At 38.1% G+C, this 19,238-nt stretch overlaps 1 protein-coding gene across 4 annotated transcripts in view; it reads left to right on the forward strand.

Moving 5' to 3' along the window:
* The window catches only part of Tpx2 (TPX2 microtubule nucleation factor), a 50,110-nt gene that overhangs the window by 28,350 nt on the left and 2,522 nt on the right, over nt 1–19,238 (forward strand). For all 4 annotated transcript variants that reach the window (XM_026402143.2, XM_026402148.2, XM_026402147.2 and 1 more), the window contains 8 exons: nt 1,946–2,117; nt 4,563–4,704; nt 5,502–5,718; nt 12,399–12,494; nt 13,613–13,789; nt 14,336–14,482; nt 16,603–16,714; nt 17,363–17,550. In XM_026402143.2, the coding sequence (XP_026257928.1) occupies nt 1,946–2,117; nt 4,563–4,704; nt 5,502–5,718; nt 12,399–12,494; nt 13,613–13,789; nt 14,336–14,482; nt 16,603–16,714; nt 17,363–17,550 (1,251 nt within the window). The remainder of the gene's footprint in view (nt 1–1,945; nt 2,118–4,562; nt 4,705–5,501; nt 5,719–12,398; nt 12,495–13,612; nt 13,790–14,335; nt 14,483–16,602; nt 16,715–17,362; nt 17,551–19,238) is intronic.

The following is a 19,238-nucleotide window of genomic DNA, read 5'->3' on the forward strand; positions in this document are numbered from 1 at the left end:
ATAAGATGCATAAAGTGGGCTGGGGATGTGGCTCAAGCGGTAGCACGCTCGCCTGGCATGCGTGCGGCCCGGGTTCGATCCTCAGCACCACATACCAACAAAGATGTTGTGTCCACCGAGAACTAAAAAATAAATATTAAAAAAAAAATTCTCTCTCTCTCTCTCTTAAAAAAAAAAAAAAAAAAAAGAGACTTGCCTTTCTTTCTCTCTCTCCTCTCCTCTCCTCTCCTCTCCTCTCCTCTCCTCTCCCTTCCTTCCTTCCTTCCTTAAAAAAAAAAAAAAAAAAAAAAAAAAAAAGATGCATAAAGCACATTCAGTTTGAGAAACTGAAGGTATAGGCATTTTTACTGTCATAAAATTCTTGACAGACTCTTAGGTTTGCAAAATTTTATACAAAATATAAGAGAGGTTATGGGGAAAATGAGGTTGGGGCAGATCACTCAAATTCTATTTAATAAAATTATTTATTAAAATTATTAAATATTTATTAAATAATAATTCAAAAATTCTAGAACTGATAATCTACTCTCATTTGTAGTTGGCATCATCAGTTTTTTTAATTATTTCTTTTTTTTAAAGATGGACACAATATCTTTATTTATTTATTTTAAATATTTTTATTAGTTATTGATGGGCCTTTATTTATTTATTTGTATGTGGTGCTGAGAATCAAACCCAGGGCCTCACACATGCAAGCGCTCTATCACTGAACCACAGACCCAGCCATATTTATTTATTTTTTTATGTGGTGCTGAGGATTGTACCCAGTACCTCACAAGTGCAAGGCAAGCACTATGCCGCTGAGCTATAACCCCAGCCCCTGGCATTATCAGTTTGTTTGTTGGTTTTTTTTTTTTTTTTAATATTTTTTAGTTGTAAATGGATATTTTAAAATTTTATTTCTATGTGGTGCTGAGGATTGAACCTGTGGCCTCACACATGCCAGGCAAGTCCTCTACCACTGAGCCACAACTCCAGAGCACCATCAGTTTTTAAAGTCGGTCAGTTTTTTTTTTTTTTTTTTGTAGTTGTAGATGGACAGAATAGAATGCCTTTATTTGTTTATTTTTATGTGGTGCTGAGGATCAAATTCAGTGCCTCACACATTCTAGGCACGTGCTACAGCCCCAGACCAGTCTTTTGCAATCTTAAACCCTGAATTTGTGTTCCTTTTAAGATATATCCTTAAACTTTTTCTTCCTGTCAGAGACTAGTTTTATTAAAATTAGTGATTTAAGGAGTAGGCTTTTTCATCAGTCATCTGCCTGACTTGATGCAGACCCAGAGCCTGGTCAATTGACTTTAAAGGGTTTGGGTAGGATGCCTTTGCAGCATTTTTTCCCCCATTGAATTCTAAGAAAGTTTGGTCTTGATTAGTTCAAAATACTCACATGCTTGGGAAAACTAAGTATTATTGCAAAAAATAATAATAATAATAATTTGTTAAATGCTCGATTTTTTTTTTTTTAAATAAAGGGAGATTAGTGCAGTGGTGCATGGGTGTAATGCCAGCTACTTGGGAGACTGAGGCAGAAGGAATGCAGTTTTAAGGCCAGCTTCCATAACTTAGTAAGACCCTGTCCCAAATTTAAAAAGCCAAAAAACAAAAAGGGAGCTGGGAATGTAGCTCAATGGTATTACACAGTTTATGTATTCATTCATTCTTGGAGTTCTGGGGATCGAACCCAGGGGCACTCTATACTGAGCTACATTCCTAGCCCTTTTGTATTGAGACAGGTTCTCGCTAAGTTGCTGAGGTTCACCTCAAACCTGGAACCTTCTTACCTCAGCCTCCTGAGTTTGTTGAGATTTCAGGTGTTCACCTCCATGCCAGGCTTATATTTTTATTATTTGTGCAGAATATATGCCTTATGGTAGATCTGTGCTCTTTTATTATTATATTTATTATAACATTTTGTTTGTGGAACAACTTTTCTTTTCATAGGCTCATGTGCTTAAGGGATGTACCATTACAAAGCCTTTTAACCTCTCCCAAGGAAAGAAGAGAACATTTGATGAAGCAGCTTCTACATATGTGCCCCTTGCACAGCAAGTTGAAGCCTTCCATAAACGAACTCCTAACAGATATCATTTGAGGAGCAAGAAGGAAGATTTTAGTAAGTTTTCTACTAATAAAATTGGCTGGTGCCTTCTCCTAGAATTCTTCACATAGGTGGAGTGGTTGTTCTTTAAAAGGAGGATGAAGAGTGAATAGTGTGAGTTCAAATGCTGGTGGGTTTCTGGGTTTGGCGGTGAACTGATGAATGGGTTCTAATCTAATAGGTTCAATCTTTATGAAAACAATTTCTAAACTAAGCCTGAAGAGTGGAGGTATTATAAAATAGTTGTCAACGAGAGACTAGGGCTAGTATTCTAGATAAAACAGAATGTGATCATTTTGTTTTTGAGCTCTCTAAAATTTTTATATCCTTGCATAGGCATTGTTTAGCACTGTATTAGGTAACCACAAGAGTTCCTTTATAAAATATAGCATTTCTTCTTTGGTACCAGGGATTCAATCTAAAGGGTACTTATCCTCAGAGCCACATCCCCAGTCTTTTTATTTATTTATTTTTTTGAGACAGGGTCTCATTAAGTTGCTGAGGCTGGCTTTGAACTTGTGATCCTCTTGCCTCAACCTCCTGAGCTGCTTGGATATTACAGGGATGTGTCTCTACACCTGGCTATGTATATACAGTGTTTCTTTTCTTTCTTTTTTTTTTTTTTTAAGAGAGAGAGAGAATTTTTTAATATTTATTTATTTTTTTTAGTTTTCGGCAGACACAACATCTCTGTTTGTATGTGGTGCTGAGGATCGAACCCGGGCTGCATGCATGCCAGGCGAGCAAGCACGCTACCGCTTGAGCCACATCCCCAGCCCCATGTTTCTTTTCTTTCTTTCTTTTTTTTTTTTTTTTTTTTTTAAAGGAGGTACTTGAGATTGAACCCAGGAGCACTTTACCCCTGGGTTACATTCCTGTCCCTTTTTATTTTTTATTTTGAGACAAGATCTTGCTAAGTTGCTTAGGGCCTTGCTAAATTGCTAAGGCTGGCTTTGAACTTGCAGTCTTCCTGCCTCACCCTCCCAAATTGCTGGGATTACAGGCATGCTCCACTGTGCCTTACCATACAGCATTTCTTAATGTTTTCATTTTGTCAGATTTTATATTATGAGAATAATGAAAAAAAATTTGGGGGGGTTGTTACTGAGGATGTATCCTTACTCATGCTGGGCAAGTGCTCTACCGCAAAGTTATAAACCCAGCCTTTTTTTATTGTTTGTTTTGAGACAGGGTCTCATTAAGTTGCCATGGCTAGCCTTGAAATTGAGATCCTCACTTGTCATGGTGGCACACCCCTATAATCCCAGTGGGGAGAGGCTGAGGCAGGAGGATAGGGACTTCAAAGCCAGCTTCAGAAACGGCGAGGTGCTAAGCAACTCAGTGAGACCCTGTCTGTAAATAAAATACAGAGTAGGATTGGGAATGTGGCTCAGTTGTTAAGTGCTCCTCAGTTCAATCCCCAGTACCTCCCTTCCCATAAAAAAAAAAATAAATTGGGATCCTCTTGCCTCAGTTTCCTGAGTAGGGTTATAGGCATATGCCACTGCACCCAGCAAAATATCATTTTTTTTATCCCTATGGAAATTTAAATATAAAACTTGGCTTCTCAAATAATATATGATGGTAAGATTTAATCTGATATGCCCTGTTCTTAGAATCCTAGTTGTGGCAAATGGAAATAAAAATCTATTTTATACACATTTTACTTTATACAGATATAATTAAATTATGCTCGTACTAAAAAAAAATTTAAAAATATGTATTTAAATTTCTTTTTTTTTTTAAGTTGTAGATGGGCACAATACCTTTATTTTATTTAACCCAGTGCTTCCTGCATGCTAGGCAAGTGCTCTACCACTGAGCCACAACCCTGGCCCCCTTGTATATATATTTGAAGCATGACTTATTTCCAAAATAAATAGATTTGGTTTTGATTTCCCCCTGTTTTGTGATAAGAACTAAATTAGAGGACTCATTCTAAATAATTATGAGAATTGCCAGCATTGTCCCTGGCCAGGTAAATCAGTATTTTCTATGAGTGGTGGTGATTATCTTCGTAGTTACGCTTTGACATAGTTGTTTTTATTTTTTTTACTTCTTTTTTTACTGATGCTTTGATATATAGTTTTGGGAAATTTATAAAACTGAGATTCATTTCTTGAGCTTTGTAAAGGTCTTATTTTTAAAGCTAGATTAAAGAAATCTTAATTGTCAATGACAGAAATAGAAAATGCAGCCTGGTAGATTGCCAACAAACCCATCAGACTTGAATGGATATTAGATTTAGAAGATGACAGGAATTTAATTTACCAAAAGGCTACCCCTCAATAAATAGTGATAATAAGAAGGGAGTATTTGTTAAATAGTCTGACATAGCAGAGCTGAGTGGGGAGGGCTAGCCACTCTGATTTTATTCATCTTTGGGCTCCCTAGTTGAGTCAGCACTTATAGGTACAGTAGATCTTAGGAAACGAGTGAATATCTAATCTTGCTTTATAGATGTGTTACCTTCCAAATCATCTGTGACCAAGATGTCCAGAGACCCACAAACTCCCTTACTACAAACCAAATACCGGGCAAGGCCTGTTACCTACAAAAGTGCAGCGGAACAGGAAGCTGAGGAGCTTGAGAAGCTGCAGCAGTAAGTCTCACTGGCAGTATCTGAGGAAAGCTTCCAAGGACTGCCTGCTTTCCTCTCAGTTCTTAAAAAATTAAAAAAAAACAAAAACTTTTTTAATACTAGGGATTGAACCCAGGGGTACTTTACAAACACTTAGCTACATCCCTATTCATTTTTATTTTTGAGAAAGCATCTCATTAAATTGCTGAGGATCTCACTAAATTGTGATCCTCCTGCTTTGTCCTCCTGAGTTGCTGGGATTGCAGGCTTGTGCCACTGTACCTGGCTTTCTCTTTGTTCTATAAGAGTGATAGTTGCTGTTTTCTTTTCATGAAACTCTTGTAGGCTCTGTAGGCTGTGTATCTGCCTCTATGATTAAAGTCCTGAAAGTGGGAATATGCAGATGTCCTGATAAAAATCTAATGCATAGGTTGGAATAGGAGAGCTTCGAGCTTCTTACAATTCTAATTAAGAAATGTCCTGTTTGTGGCTACTTAAGAGATTTTTACAATTATTAGTGGAGCAAACTGGCACTTAATAAGGTTAGCATTGGAACTTCTATATATTTGTTTTATTCCTATTTGTGCCTCTTTTGAGGGAGGAGAAACTCCTCTGTGAAGAGAAGTCCAATCTTAAAAGTGGAAATGTTGAGACTGTCTCATTGTTCTATACTTAAAAGTAAAGATAATGACTTTAGAGAGAGAATGGAAATTTTATCATGTATGATTGGTCATCTTAGTGATGATTATTTTTTGTTTTTGCTTCACTTTGTTGTTTGTGTAGTTTATTTATTTGTGGTTGTCATTAAACTCTCACAGATATAAATTCAAAGCACGTGAACTAGATCCCAGAATTCTTGAAGGTGGGCCTATCTTGCCCAAGAAACCACCTGTGAAACCACCCACTCAGCCTGTTGGCTTTGATTTGGAAATTGAGAAAAGAATCCAGGAGCGAGAGCCAAAGAAAAAATCAGAGGATGAATGCTTTGAATTTCATTCCAGACCTTGTCCTACCAAGATCTTGGAAGATGTTGTGGTAAGAACAGTTGAGGCTTTGTGTGCTGGCCGGAGTGTTCTGCCTGTAGCTGAATATCTAACCATTCACAAACGTACTAGTGGGTACTAAGAGCAGGACATTGTATTAGGAGCTGGGAATTTAAAGAGATGAAGCAGAAATAGAATTTGCTGTTAGTACTTAAAGTCCAGTAAAGGAAGCGATATGCACTTAAATGATATAAAATGCGGAAGTGTTCAGAGAGATGACAGTTTAAAGTACTATAAGAATTCAGAGGAGAGAATTTTTTCATTCAGAAGGCTCAGGGAATGCTATGTTTGCTGTGATAGTTAATGCTTGTGCTGTATGCCAGGCACTGCTCTCTGTCCTTCTCATATACAGTCATCCCTCAGTATCCATGGGGGATTGGTTACAGGACCCCCACAGATTCTCAGGTCTGCAGATGCTAAAGTCTCCTATATAGAATAGTGTAGTATTTTCATATAAACCACATGTATCCTATCATTTATTTTTTTGAGACTGGGTCTTACTATGTTGCTTAAGCCCGCCTTGAATTCCTGACTCAAGTGATCTTGCTTCAACCTCCTGAGTGGGTGGAACTAGGGGCACATGCCATCACTCCTAGCTTACTGTTCTCTCTTACTTGCTTTAGAGTCATCATGGTTTTCAGTGAAACTACAAGTATTATACCTTTCATTGGGTACCTAGTTTTGTTTATTCTATTTTCTTAGCACTAAGTCAAAAACAACCTGAGATTATGTTTTCCAGGGCTTACAAGAATTATGTTTATGCTTACAAATGGTTCTATCTCCCATATCCTCTTTTAGTTGAAAGCTTTTTAAATGTGAGACTTCTTTTCTATTTATAGTGCCTTCCCCGCTTTTTTGTTACAAACTCATACACCATAGGCCAAACTCTTATATATAGTGATTAGTCACTAAGAGTTGTGCCTTCTTTGTCATTAACTTCTTAGAAAACAATGTCCTGAATATGACAGGACAAAGGTAGGTTGACTGCACACCTCAGGACCTTAAGCCTGAAGGGCTCAACATGTTTGTTTTATGTACTAGAAAATTGAGACCCAGAAAAGAGAAACTGTATCCTCAAATCTTTCATGACAGTCATCTGGTACCTTGCTTTTAATAGCATCTTTTTTGCTGGGCATGGTGATGTATACCTGTAATCCCAGCAACTCTGAGGCAGGAAGATTTAAATTTTAAGGTCAGCCTCAGAAATTTAATAGACCTTGTTTCTAAACAAACAAATAAATAGGGGCTGGGGATGAAGCTGCAGTGGTAAATGCCCCTGGGTTTAATCCCCAGTATCAGGGGGGAAAAAAAAAAGCATCTTTTTCTCCTCCAAACTCCTGGCTTTTCCTCTCCTGTGTGCTTTGTTCTTTAATTCTCATGCCATGTTCTCAGTTTTTACTTTACCCTGGTTCCTTACATATCAACACTGGTTTTATGTATTTTAAAAAATCAATTCACTTTGTAGCTTCAATGTTTGTATATATGTATGTGTTTGTATATGTTTATTTATTTATTTGTGTACTGGAGGTTGAACCTCGGGGTACTTTACCACTGAGCTACATCCCCCGCCTTTACTTTATTTTTTTTTATTTTTTATTTTTTTTTTAAAGAGAGAGTGAGAGGGGAGAGGGAGAGAGAAAGAGAGAGAGAGACAGAGACAGAGAATTTTTTTTTTAATATTTATTTTTTAGTTCTCGGCGGACACAACATCTTTGTTGGTATGTGGTGCTGAGGATCGAACCTGGGCCGCACGCATGCCAGGCAAGCGCGCTACCGCTTGAGCCACATCCCCAGCCCCTATTTTTTTATTTTGAGACAGTCTTGCTGAGTTGCTTGCCATCCTCCTGCCTCAACCTCCCAAGTTGCTGGGATTACAGGCATGTGCCACTGCCCCCAACATTTTAAAGTAAATTTAAAGGAAACTTTTAAGCAAATACATAAGTGGAAAACCTACCCCTTTCCCCTTGAATAACATAATAATAGTTAACACTTAATATAAAGCTTACTATATAACAGGATTTTATTCTAAGCTCTTTACTTTGTTTTTACATTTGAAAAAAATATATATAATTTTTTCCTCAGGAAAAATAGGAAATTCCGGAAATACTTCATTTTGCACCTCACATTGATTTGTAGTTGGTCCTAACCCTTTTTGGAATAGTTGCTGAAAATATTGGCTGTTTATCCAGAACCAGGGTGTTCGCCCTGCTGATAGAATGTATGTGGACAACACTAAAAGATTGCATGTTTTTCCCTTAGAGAAGCATAAGACAAACAGAAGTTCTGGGGGAGCCATCTTTCCAAGTAGCCCCTCCCATTTCCATTTTGGAGGATTTGCCTGAACTATGCAGCCAGTTAGCACTTAGACACGTGCCACTTCTCCCTGTAAATCAAAGGCCCCACTGCTCCCCCACCCCTGACTTCCCAAATCATTGGGGCTTCCTAAGCCCTTGCTGTCCTGGACCCAAAATACCAACTAGGATTTGGCCTAAATTTCAGCAGTCCCACCTAGTGAATTGGAAAGTGGGGCTTCTAAACATCAATTTATATCTGTGCCTTATTTCTACAACCAAATTTGGAGAGACAGGCATTTTGGTCACCTTAATTATATTTTAATATTAATTAAAAACTATATAAAGTGCTTTTAGGTTCTTAAAGATAGACATGATATAAATAAATGGTTTATGATCAAGAACAATAAATACATAAGTAAAAATAGCTCTAGCAAGTTGACCTTCTAAGCTCTTTACTTTTATATAATAACTTATTTTCTCACAATCACCCTATGAGATGAACACTGTAGGTACTTGCGTTAGTCCATTTTGCAGTGAGGAAGCAGAGATAAAATAACTAGCCAGTGGCAGAACTAGGATAGATAGTATGGCCCCAGAGTCCTCTTGTCTTAAAATGGAAGATATCTTTTATTTGTTTTTCAGACCCCCCCTCCCCCACCATGCTATGGATCAAACCCAGAGTCTCATACATACTAGGCAAGTGCTGTACCACTGAGCTACACCCCAAGCCAGATGATATCTTTTAAAACAGAAAATTCTTAGGACATATGTGATTATTTAACAAAAATGTTTGCATCCCACCTACAGTCTGTATCACCAGTTGTACCTGAAATCCATTTTTGAAAATTCTGATTAGGAAATTATTGTAAGTTTGTTGTGCTCTGGAGAAGCTAAGACAGAGTGGTAAGCGGGGAAGCATGACTAAAGCTCATTAAATGTTGATTGCAGTTGCAGTCTGAGAGTAGCACTGTTCCAGGTTATGTCTTTTGAGAATTCTAAACAAAAAGATCTGTGAAGCAGTAGGTAAGTCAATAAGGTGGCACTGAATTAATGTGTGCTGAAGGAAAATGTTCACCAAATTCATCTGGTTCTCAGAATCCCTCTGGGGCTTTTATTACAGAAACAGATTCCTGGGCCCCAGCCCTGGAGTTTTGATTTGTTGTATGCAGTGTGGAGGCAGCACAGGTGACAAGCTGTGTGCCTGACTCGCAGTAAGCAGTCAGGTGTTAATAGTAATAGCTGTCATTTTATTGAGTGCTTATATTGTCCCGAGTGCTTAATGTAGATTATCTTATTTATTTCTTGTAATAGCTTTAAGAAGTGGACTTTTTATCTCTATTTTTAAAGTGATAAAACAGTAAGAGGGGTCTAGTAAGCAGAACCAGGATTTAATTTCATTTCAAGTCTTTGTTTCTAGAGAATCAAAGCATAGAAGGAGATGTATTTTTCTTCTATCCTCTTTATTTTTTCAGAAAGGGAGGCTTTCAAAGGGCAATGCACTCAGAGAAACATTTTAAAAAGCTGGTGGCAGAATTGAGATTAACTCTCTTAACTTCTGGTCTTGGACTTAGAACAGAACTGAAGAAATCTGCCTCTCAGAGCCTGATTTAGCATGTCTGCCTGCTGCTGTCATGCCCCATCCATGTGCCCCTAGTGCTGAAGTCCTATTTCCATGTGTCCTTAACACTGCTTCTTGTGCTTTCCACTTGTGGTTGAAGGTGGCAAGAGGACAACAGGACTGATGAGAGATGGGCTTGAGCAGCAGTGGGCCTGAGGCAGAGATGAAGAAAGGGCTCTTGGGGCAGAGGCAGAGTGATGAAAGCCTTGCGCATGAGGGTGTGAAATGGGAACTTGGTGCCTGTATCTAATGGGGGGCTGGGGCTCCTGAGGTACATGTGGTATCAGTGAGGCCAGTGAATAATTTTAGCAGAGATATTTTAGGGATGACTTAGGGAAAGACTAGCAGGGTTTTTTTTTTTTTTTTTTTCTTTCTTTGTGTACTCCTTGGGATAATGTTGCTTTATAGTAATTTCCTAACTGCTCTGGGACAGGCTTGAGACTTATTCCAGGGCAATTGGGGGCATTTCCTGCATTTCAAGTGTTCAGCCCCAACTCCTTCCTTGCTGTTTTTCCTAAATGTGTCATCTGTCCACCCACATTGCCCATTTCTAACCGCACATCACCTCTTAAGAGATACCTTCCTCAAACTTCCCATTGAGGGAATGTGTTTCCCTAGTAGCCTTTAGCCCCATATTCTGCTGGGTTTCTTTAGAACATTTGTGAAAATTAGAAAATATTCACTTTATGACTTTTTTTTTTTTTTTTTTTTTTTTGGTATTGGGGATTTAACCAAGGGGCGCATAACCACTGAGCCACGTTCCAGTCATTTTTTTGTTTTTTACTTTTTTATTTTGAGACAGGGTCTCACTAAATTGCTTAGGCCTTGCTAAATTACTGAGGCCGGCTTTGAACTTGGGATCGTCCTACCTCAGCCACCCAAGTTGCTGGGATTACAGATGTCTGTCACCCAGCCTGGCTAATTTATTACTTATTGATTGTGTTTTTTCCATTAAAGTGTGAAACCCTTGAGAACAAGGACCATCAGTAACTCCTACAAATACAGGATAACCAGATGTGTACAGTACAAGCTGACATGGACCGGCCTATGTATCTATAGATACTGGGAATTCAAAGACATGACCTTCTTGTTCTTAAAGCTTGCACAAACTGGTAGAGTGGACTAACATGTAAACAAATACGCAGAGTAATAGTAATCAACATATGTTCAGTTACTACCAGGTCTTCTTGTAAGTGCAAAGGAATGAAAATGGCAATATCCTAGTCCTCAAGGAGCTTATGATTTAAACTTAAAATAACAAGAAATCTTCATTTTTTTTCTGGAAGTCTAATTTCCTTTTATTTCAAATCAAGTCTCCAGTTGGTTTTTATTGTAGTAGAGAAGGGGTGTGGGTGGATAGTTGCTACAAAGATCATTTTCTTAGCCATGTCCTCCCCCCCAACTAGTGAGGATTGATCTCACTCATAATGTCTCTGTCATGGCCTACGTATTAGAGATTTCCATTGCTCCTCTTTTAAAATGTAGATCTCTACTGGTTGGATTAGAGGGAGGAAACAGGAAAGGGGGGATTATTTTAGAACTAAAGGAGTCCTTGGATATTTATTTTAATTAAATTATTTTATGAACCCCCTCGCCCTGCTCCTCTCCAGGCCTAGAAGGCTATCTGATGTGCCTGGTTTTATAGGCTGGAAGCAGAACTGGGCCTGGGCTCATTGTTCTTTCTACTTCCACATGCCCTTGGTGCATTCAGTCAAGATGTGCTCATGTCCACCTGTGCTGGCTATTGTAGCAGCAGGTTTTGTTGTATGTAAATTATTTCTTGGATTCTTGCCACTCATTACAAGATTGCTGAACTGGATTTCACTATGCTAGTGATAGCACTCTTTAGAAAACACAAGAAATTTCATAGCAGAGTGAGCATTCCTTCACAGTGGTCACCTAAAGGGTTTATAAATCTGTTCTAATCTAAAGGTGTTTAGAACTAGAAGAAAGAATTTTTTTTTTTTAAATAAAAACCTCTGAGTAGCCCAAGATAATAGAGGCAGAAATAATTTTGTTAAATGAAAGATAAAAGATTGAGCAACTGTCTGGCATGGTCCAAAAAGTGGCTTTCAAAACCACTCCAAGAAAGACATTCCAAACATGTTTTGAGCAGGTGCAGCATTGTTGGGATTAAGGAGAAGTCTCCCAAGGTATCTTCATAGAGTCCAACATTCAAATTCTCATGCATTCATTCTTAGAGCATTCATTTAACATTTACTGAATGCCTTATCCTTGCCAAGGTCTGTGTTAGATGCTAGGGGTTGATGGAATAAAATAGTCCCTACCCTTGAAAGCACTTATAGTCTAGCTGAGGCGGATGAACATCTAAACAAATAAGTGCAGTGAAGTTTTGTAGGTATAGTCATCTCTCCTTGTTCCTCTGCAGATTCAACCAAATATGATTGGAAAATATTGGGGGGGAAATTTCATTTGTACTAAACATGTACAGACTTTGTTTTCTTGTCATTATTCCCTAAACAATTCAGACTAACAACTTTCCGTAGCATTTACATTATATTAGGTATTATAAGTAACTAGAGAAAAACTGTACAGGAAAGAATAAGTTTTATGCAAATATACACCATTTTTATACAGGATTTGAGCATCTGTGGATTTTGGGGGCGGTGTTTACTTCTACAGGTTCTAGGAGCAGAGATCTGTTGTCATGATACATAAACTTCTCTTTAAGAAAGTGATTTAATCTTTCATAGTGGAGGTTGTTGCAGGATGTTTAACTGAGTTATGTGTTCCTTCCAGGGTGTTCCTGAAAAGAAGGTACTTCCAATCACTGTCCCCAAGTCACCAGCTTTCGCATTGAAAAACAGAATTCGAATACCCACCAAAGAGGAAGAGGTAATTCCCTGGAAGTAGGGGGATTCTTTTTCCTTCTGCATAGTCAATCTAAGCCTTACCATTTTTTTTAATAGATCTTTATTTTATTTATTTATGAGGTACTAAGGATCGAACCCAGTGCCTCACACATGCAAGGCAAGCGCTCTACCACTGAGCCACAACCCCAGCCCCTAAGCCTTACCATTTCTTAAACCTAAAAGAGATATAACACAACTACTTTTGTCCGAAGTTGTCTTTAAATATGGTATTAACATTTGATCATCTTTTTGACTCATCCAAGAGTAAAGTAGTTGGTAAGGTATGAATCTTCTGTCACTGATAATAGGTTACAGTTTATGGAAACTGTAGGGAAGAATTAGGTATTGGAGGCTTGTCTGTTTCTATAGTTTTGAAGTCAGTTAGTCTTTATAAAGTGGATCAAAAATTGCCAACCTCTGCATTTTATTTGTCTTGAGTTATAGTCATTATTCAGTGAGGGACTTTTAAATTCATACTAAATAGTCATATCGGCCTTGCAGTTACATCCACCTCCTCCTATCTCTGTTAACCCAGGGGTCACAAAGGTGACTATTTAGTGATGTTTCATGGATTTGTAATATATAAACTGTCATTGATCATACTAGTATCTTATTACATCTCCCATTTATCTATAAATATCCAGAGTTAGGGTAATTTTATAGCAGATCTCAAGCATAAGCCTTTTTATAGTTCATTTGAAACTAAAATACACAGTTATCTTATGTTACCAGCTTGAACCCAAACAACTTACTGGTCCTATTCTGGGTTTGGCAACCCAGTCACATTAACTCCAGTCACATGTTTTATTGTAGTCTGGAGGCTGGGTCAAAGAAGAGGCTAAGGTATATACCTGGTTAATGTATTTCTTATCTTCATTTTATTTACACTGTCTGACCTCATTTAATTTTTATAACATTCCTGTGAAAACCTTCAGATTTATAAAAAAGAAAGAAAGGAAAGAAAAGAAATAGGAAGCTAAAACATCTAAGGTTGAGGGACTTGCCTTCATTAATGGCTTACCCCTACAGTATCTTCTGACTGCATGCTGAGGAGATAGGAGAGAATGAGGAGTCTTGTTTCTAAACTGCAGTTTCTCTTAGGAAGAGGATGAACAGGCAGTAATAAGAGCTCAACCTGTGCCACATTATGGGGTGCCTTTTAAGCCCCAAATCCCAGAGGCAAGAACTGTGGAAATGTGCCCTTTCTCCTTTGATTCTCGGGACAAAGAACGACAGTTGCAGAAGGAGAAGAAAATAAAAGAACTGCAGAAAGGGGAGGTAGGTGTTTCCTTTTCTGCAAGTAGGATACTGCTTTTCTTTGAGCCCTCAAATATAACCTCTTATGTAGTACTTTTAACTGTAAAATCACTACTTTCCTTTGATCCCTCTTAAGAATTTTATGAAATAAAACAGGGCAAATGATTTTAAGTAATCCTTTTTTTTCAATATTTATATTTAATGCCTTTATTTAACATAATGCCTTTATTTTTATGTGGTGCTGAGGATGGAACCCAGGTCCTGCTCATGCTAGGCGAGCGCTCTACCACTGAGCCACAATCCCAGCCCCTTAAGTAATCCTTTTGGCAGAAGGAGGTTAAGTGACTTCCTCCTAGTTATTGGGAGCATACTGCCAGTTATTGGCAATATTGGGAGGAAAACCTAGATTTCCTTTTGGGTTCATTACTCTTCTCTAAAAGACCATGTGCTGTTTTGAAAACTGGCTGGCCATCCAAACTTTTCAGGTTCTTCCACATATTTTGGAGGAGCTCTTGCCTTCTAACCGAAGAAGTCTTCATCTTAAATTTCATGTTTCTTTTGCATTAGGTGCCCAAGTTTAAGGCCCTTCCTGTGCCTCATTTTGACACCGTTAGCCTGCCAGAAAAGAAGGTGAAGAATGTGACCCAGATTGAGCCTTTCTGCTTGGAGACTGACAAAAGAGGTGCTGTTAAGGCACAGATATGGAAGCACCAGGTGGGAGCCTGGGGAGAGCAGCCAAAATGTTGGTTGGTTTATTGGTGGTTGGTTGGCTGTTTGGTTGGTTTGACTGGCAGACCAACTATACTGAAAATCATCTGGGAAAACATACTTGATTATTTCGGTGTACTCTGTCTAAATCAAGGTTCAGCACCTTTTCTGAAAAGGACCAGATAATAATTATTTTAGGTTTTATGGGTTAGAAGAGCCTCTACCACATACTGTGTGCCTGTGTTTTCAATCCTTTGAAAAATGTAAAAAACATTCTTAGCTCAAGGGCTGAATCAAAACCATTTGCAAGCTGGATTTGGCCTTTAGGCTGAAGTTTTCTGACCCCTGATTTAAGTGATCATCTTGGGAATGTGAGAACTCAGGCTTCTTTTGAGCTTGAGTCTGAGAGCTCCATCTGTTAGACTCATTCATTAAGTATTCACTCTGTTCTATTGACTGCTTTGGTAAGAAACAGAATGCAAGAAAAAGTTCTCAATATGATATGCTATTTTCTCAGCATGGTGTGTGATAAACTTGCTCTTTATAGATAACAAAATAATTAAAAGCAATTGATTGGTTATTGGCTTGTTTAATTAGGATGTATTTCTACCCAGTTGAAAACATTTTTAAAAATTTTTGTGTTCGTTAGTATTTTATGCCGTCACTTATCCTGGACTCTGCCCCAAAGGAGCTCTAGGCTAGTCATTATTTGTAGGAATCACTCCTCTTGAAGCCCAAGAGATCTGATTTCCCTGTGACCGAGTGCAGGCCACCTTTTGGCGTTGTTTTGTAGAAAACCTAAGGACTGCTGCTTTGGCAATAGTAGTAACTCTCCCTTTCTTAAGGACCAAGACATAGGATGTCTTGTGGGGCATTTTCAGTTTCTCAAATACTTAACAAAAGTAAAGTGATAATGATATAATAAACTTTCATGAACCTAACACCTTCTGTAATGATTAAAACATGGAAAATCTTATTTCACCTGTACTTCTACCACTTACTCCTCCATTGTATACGTTACCTACACAACATTACTTTGAACTGAATCTCTATTCATCAAAAATACTTGAGCTTGTATTTAAAATATAAAGACTGGGTTAAGGGTGTAAGTTTATTTGTATAGAGTATTTGCCTAACATGTGCAAACCCCTGGATTTGATATCCAGCATCACACAAAAAAATAAAGACTTACTTAAAACAAACACAATAATATAAAAAAAGATTAACAGTGATTCCTATATAGAGACAAATAGTCAATATTCAAATATCCTTAAATTTTTCATAATTGAAACAGTTGACTTGTTCAAATCAAGATCAAAATAAGGTCCACATTACGTATTTGTTTGATAAATCTCCCTCCTTTTTTTAGAGAGAGAGAGAGAGAATTTTTTTAGTATTTATTTTTTAGTTTTTCGGTGGACACATCTTTATTTTATTTTTATGTGGTGCTGAGGATCTAACCCAGTGCCCCCGCGCATGCTAGGCGAGCACGCTACCACTTGAGCCACATCCCCAGCCCTTGTTTGATAAATCTCTAAGTCTCAATCGGTGAACTTGTCTCTTTGTATTTTATTTGTTGAGTGAACTAGATTGTGTAGATTTTTCCACAATCTGGATTTTGCTCAAATATTTCATTTAAAGTATTTTTCTGTTTCCTATAGATCTAGAGGCTTGATTAATTCTGGTTAGGGTTTTCTTTTTTTTTTTTCCCGTGTGTGTGTGTGTGTGTGTGTGTGTGTGTGTGTGTGTGTATGTATGTGGTGCTGGGGATTGAATTGGGGCTTTGCACATATATACTAGGCATGTGCTTTATTGCTGAGTCACATCCCCAGGCCAGGAGAATGTTTTATAGTGCTATTACATGGTATCTAATGAATCACATCGGAAGTCATATAATATCTAGTTTTTTAGAGTTTTTGTGATGTTAAAATAGGCCTTAAAAATATCTTAAAGATATTTTTTAGTTCTCTGAGTGGACTCTAGATTCTGGGTGGTGGGAGAAGGTAACTAGAGGTTAGATCACATCATCTTCTATCTGGAATGCCAAAGCAGTTCAGAAACACTAGATCTTGAGTTAACGTGGTGGTCATGGAAGTTGCCTGTCTGATAGTCTTTCTTCCTAATAGCTGGAGGAAGAACTGAAACAACAGAAAGAAGCAGCTTGCTTCAAGGCTCGTCCAAATACCATCACCTCCCAGGAGCCCTTTGTTCCCAAGAAAGAGAAAAAATCAGTTGCTGGTAGTATTCTATGAACTTTTGGGGGTCTGGGGCAGAATTATAAGATTTCCTGGGGGAAGTGGGACTCAGTTGTATCAGACAATACTTGGTTCACCCAGAGTGTTGGGTTTTAGAGGATGGTGGTTTTTCTTCCCTTAGACCCAGTCTTTTGCCTCTGTTGAATCCAGTACCTTGTTGAGTTTCAGAATGTGCTGGGGACAGATTGGTATAACATGAGCCTTGGTGGAAACCGCTGGCCTTTTAGTAAGTTACAGGCTCTCCCTACCAAAGAGTAGCAAGTAAATGAGAAAGGGAGGCCAGGGTGTCCTTCTGGAGTTCTAGGTGAAGCCGAGCCTTAGGTACAGAATGTTTGATTTCTTAAGCACTAGGTGGTGTGTTAGAAAATTGGGATTCTTCTACCACCATCTTAAAATCACTATATAGTTTTGAGTTTACTTCACCCTTGTGGGTCTTGTTTTTATTCCATTTACACTAGATGATTTCCAGGGGCTCTTACAACTCTTAAAATTCTAAGACTTTTATGTGGTTTACTCTGCCTTTCTTTTAGCAGGGCTTCCTTAGAGTCTCTGCTACTTGGCTCAATCCTGGGGGGCTGGGTTCATGCAAATACTTCTTATGCACCAATATTCTTTCTGTTTCTGTACTCAGAGGGCCTTTCTGGTTCTCTAGTTCAGGAACCTTTTCAGCTGGCCACTGAGAAGAGAGCCAAGGAGCGGCAGGAGCTGGAAAAGAGAATGGCTGAGGTAGAAGCCCAGAAAATCCAGCAGCTGGAGGAGGCCAGGCAACAGGAAGAAGAGCAGAGGAAGGAGGAGCTGGCCAGGCTACGGAAAGAATTGGTAACTGGGTAGCATGAGTACTGACTAACCCAAGGTTGTCTCTGTTTTATTTTACCTTGATTTCTTAAGCACTAGGTGGTGCTTTAGAACATTTGTTCTAAACAGGATCTACAGTGGCCTGCAAGGCTATCTCAAAGACAAGTAAAAAAAAGAGAAATCATCCAGACTCAGGGTGGGGTGAGGAGGTTGAGGTGTGAATGAGACAAAAGATGTATACATTGTAGTCTAAATATGAGCCACAATTTTGGCCCTTTTTAGGAACCAACCTGTTAATTATGAAACTAATATAAAACCAATTTTTTTAAATATAAAAATATATTAAAAATATTTATAAAAAAATATATATTCAATATATTTGAATATTGAATATATTAAAAAATATATTTATTTTAAAAAAGCAAAAACATTTATCCTTCATATAGTAGTTAGACAGAATTTCTTCCAGGGAGCTTCATGAAGAAGACATCATAGATATAGTCATACACAGTGATGTATTTCCTAGGATTCTTTTTTGTTTACTTTTTAATTTATTTTATTATTCTGTGCTTAACAAGAAACAATACATTTTACAATTAGACCAGAATACTTAGGGAAGGATGTGGAAACTGTGTAGCAACTATGTATTTTTCTTTCCTCTTAATATTTGGCTCAGACTTTTTGAAGTTACAGTGTTTGTTGGTCTAGGTAATCCTCATGGTGTAGGTAATCGCACAGCATAATGATTTAGATATTCATTATCTTCCCCACCAAAAAATCATAATTTACCTTAAGGATCCCATTGTCAGCCAGACCCAGTGGTACATTTCTGTAATCCCAGCTACTCTGGAGGCTGAGGCAGAGGATTGCAAATTCAAGGCCAGCCAGGGCAACTCAATAAGACTGTCTCAAAGATTTTTTTAAAAAGCGTTGGTGGTGTAGTTTAGTCGCAGAGTCTTTACTGTGGCATGAGTGAGGCCCTGGGTACAGTCCCCATCCAGTATCCCCAAAACAAACCAAGTGCAAGTCTAAATGTTGAAATAGATACCCATAGGTGACTATGCCCACGGGAAGGCTCTAAGAACAACTTCAAGAGACCATAGCCTCGTGGGACATCCAAATTACTATTTGCTGATTGAATGAGAAAACAAGTTCTCAGTCCCAATGCACTCATAAAATCACCCTCAACTTCTTTGATTTTCTTCAATACTTGGTACCTGCATCTTGTCCCCACTACAGAACTGTTTCTTACAGCAGTTCTCAAAATAGGCTGAAGACACAGTTAGCGCCAGTTCTCTCTCTGCTAATCTGGCTTGAATCAGGCTTGATTGTAGAATATCCAAAAGAATGGATGGGACCATGTCCTTTACAGTGGCCCTTTCTGATTATTGTTGTTTTCTTTACTTTTTATATTTTGTTTTGGTCCATTTTGGTGAATATGAGTAAGTAAGCCTAAAATTATAGCAAATTTCTAATTTGTGACTCTTTTTTTCTGTTGCAGTTGAGTGTAGCCCCATAACAACGTGTAGATCATACTGGAGATATATTTGACATTGTTAGTGAAAGCAAGGGAACCCAAGAAAGACCTGTAGAAGCTCCAAAGCTCATATGCTTTTCCATTTTACTGTGTTGCCACCTGTGCCTTTAAATTCATGACTGGGATCTATAGGACTGTACAAACATTTTTTCTAAAAGGAAAAATAAAAACAACT

Source organism: Urocitellus parryii, chromosome 6, assembly GCF_045843805.1.
Source record: "Urocitellus parryii isolate mUroPar1 chromosome 6, mUroPar1.hap1, whole genome shotgun sequence".
NCBI classification, from domain to species: Eukaryota; Metazoa; Chordata; class Mammalia; order Rodentia; family Sciuridae; genus Urocitellus; species Urocitellus parryii.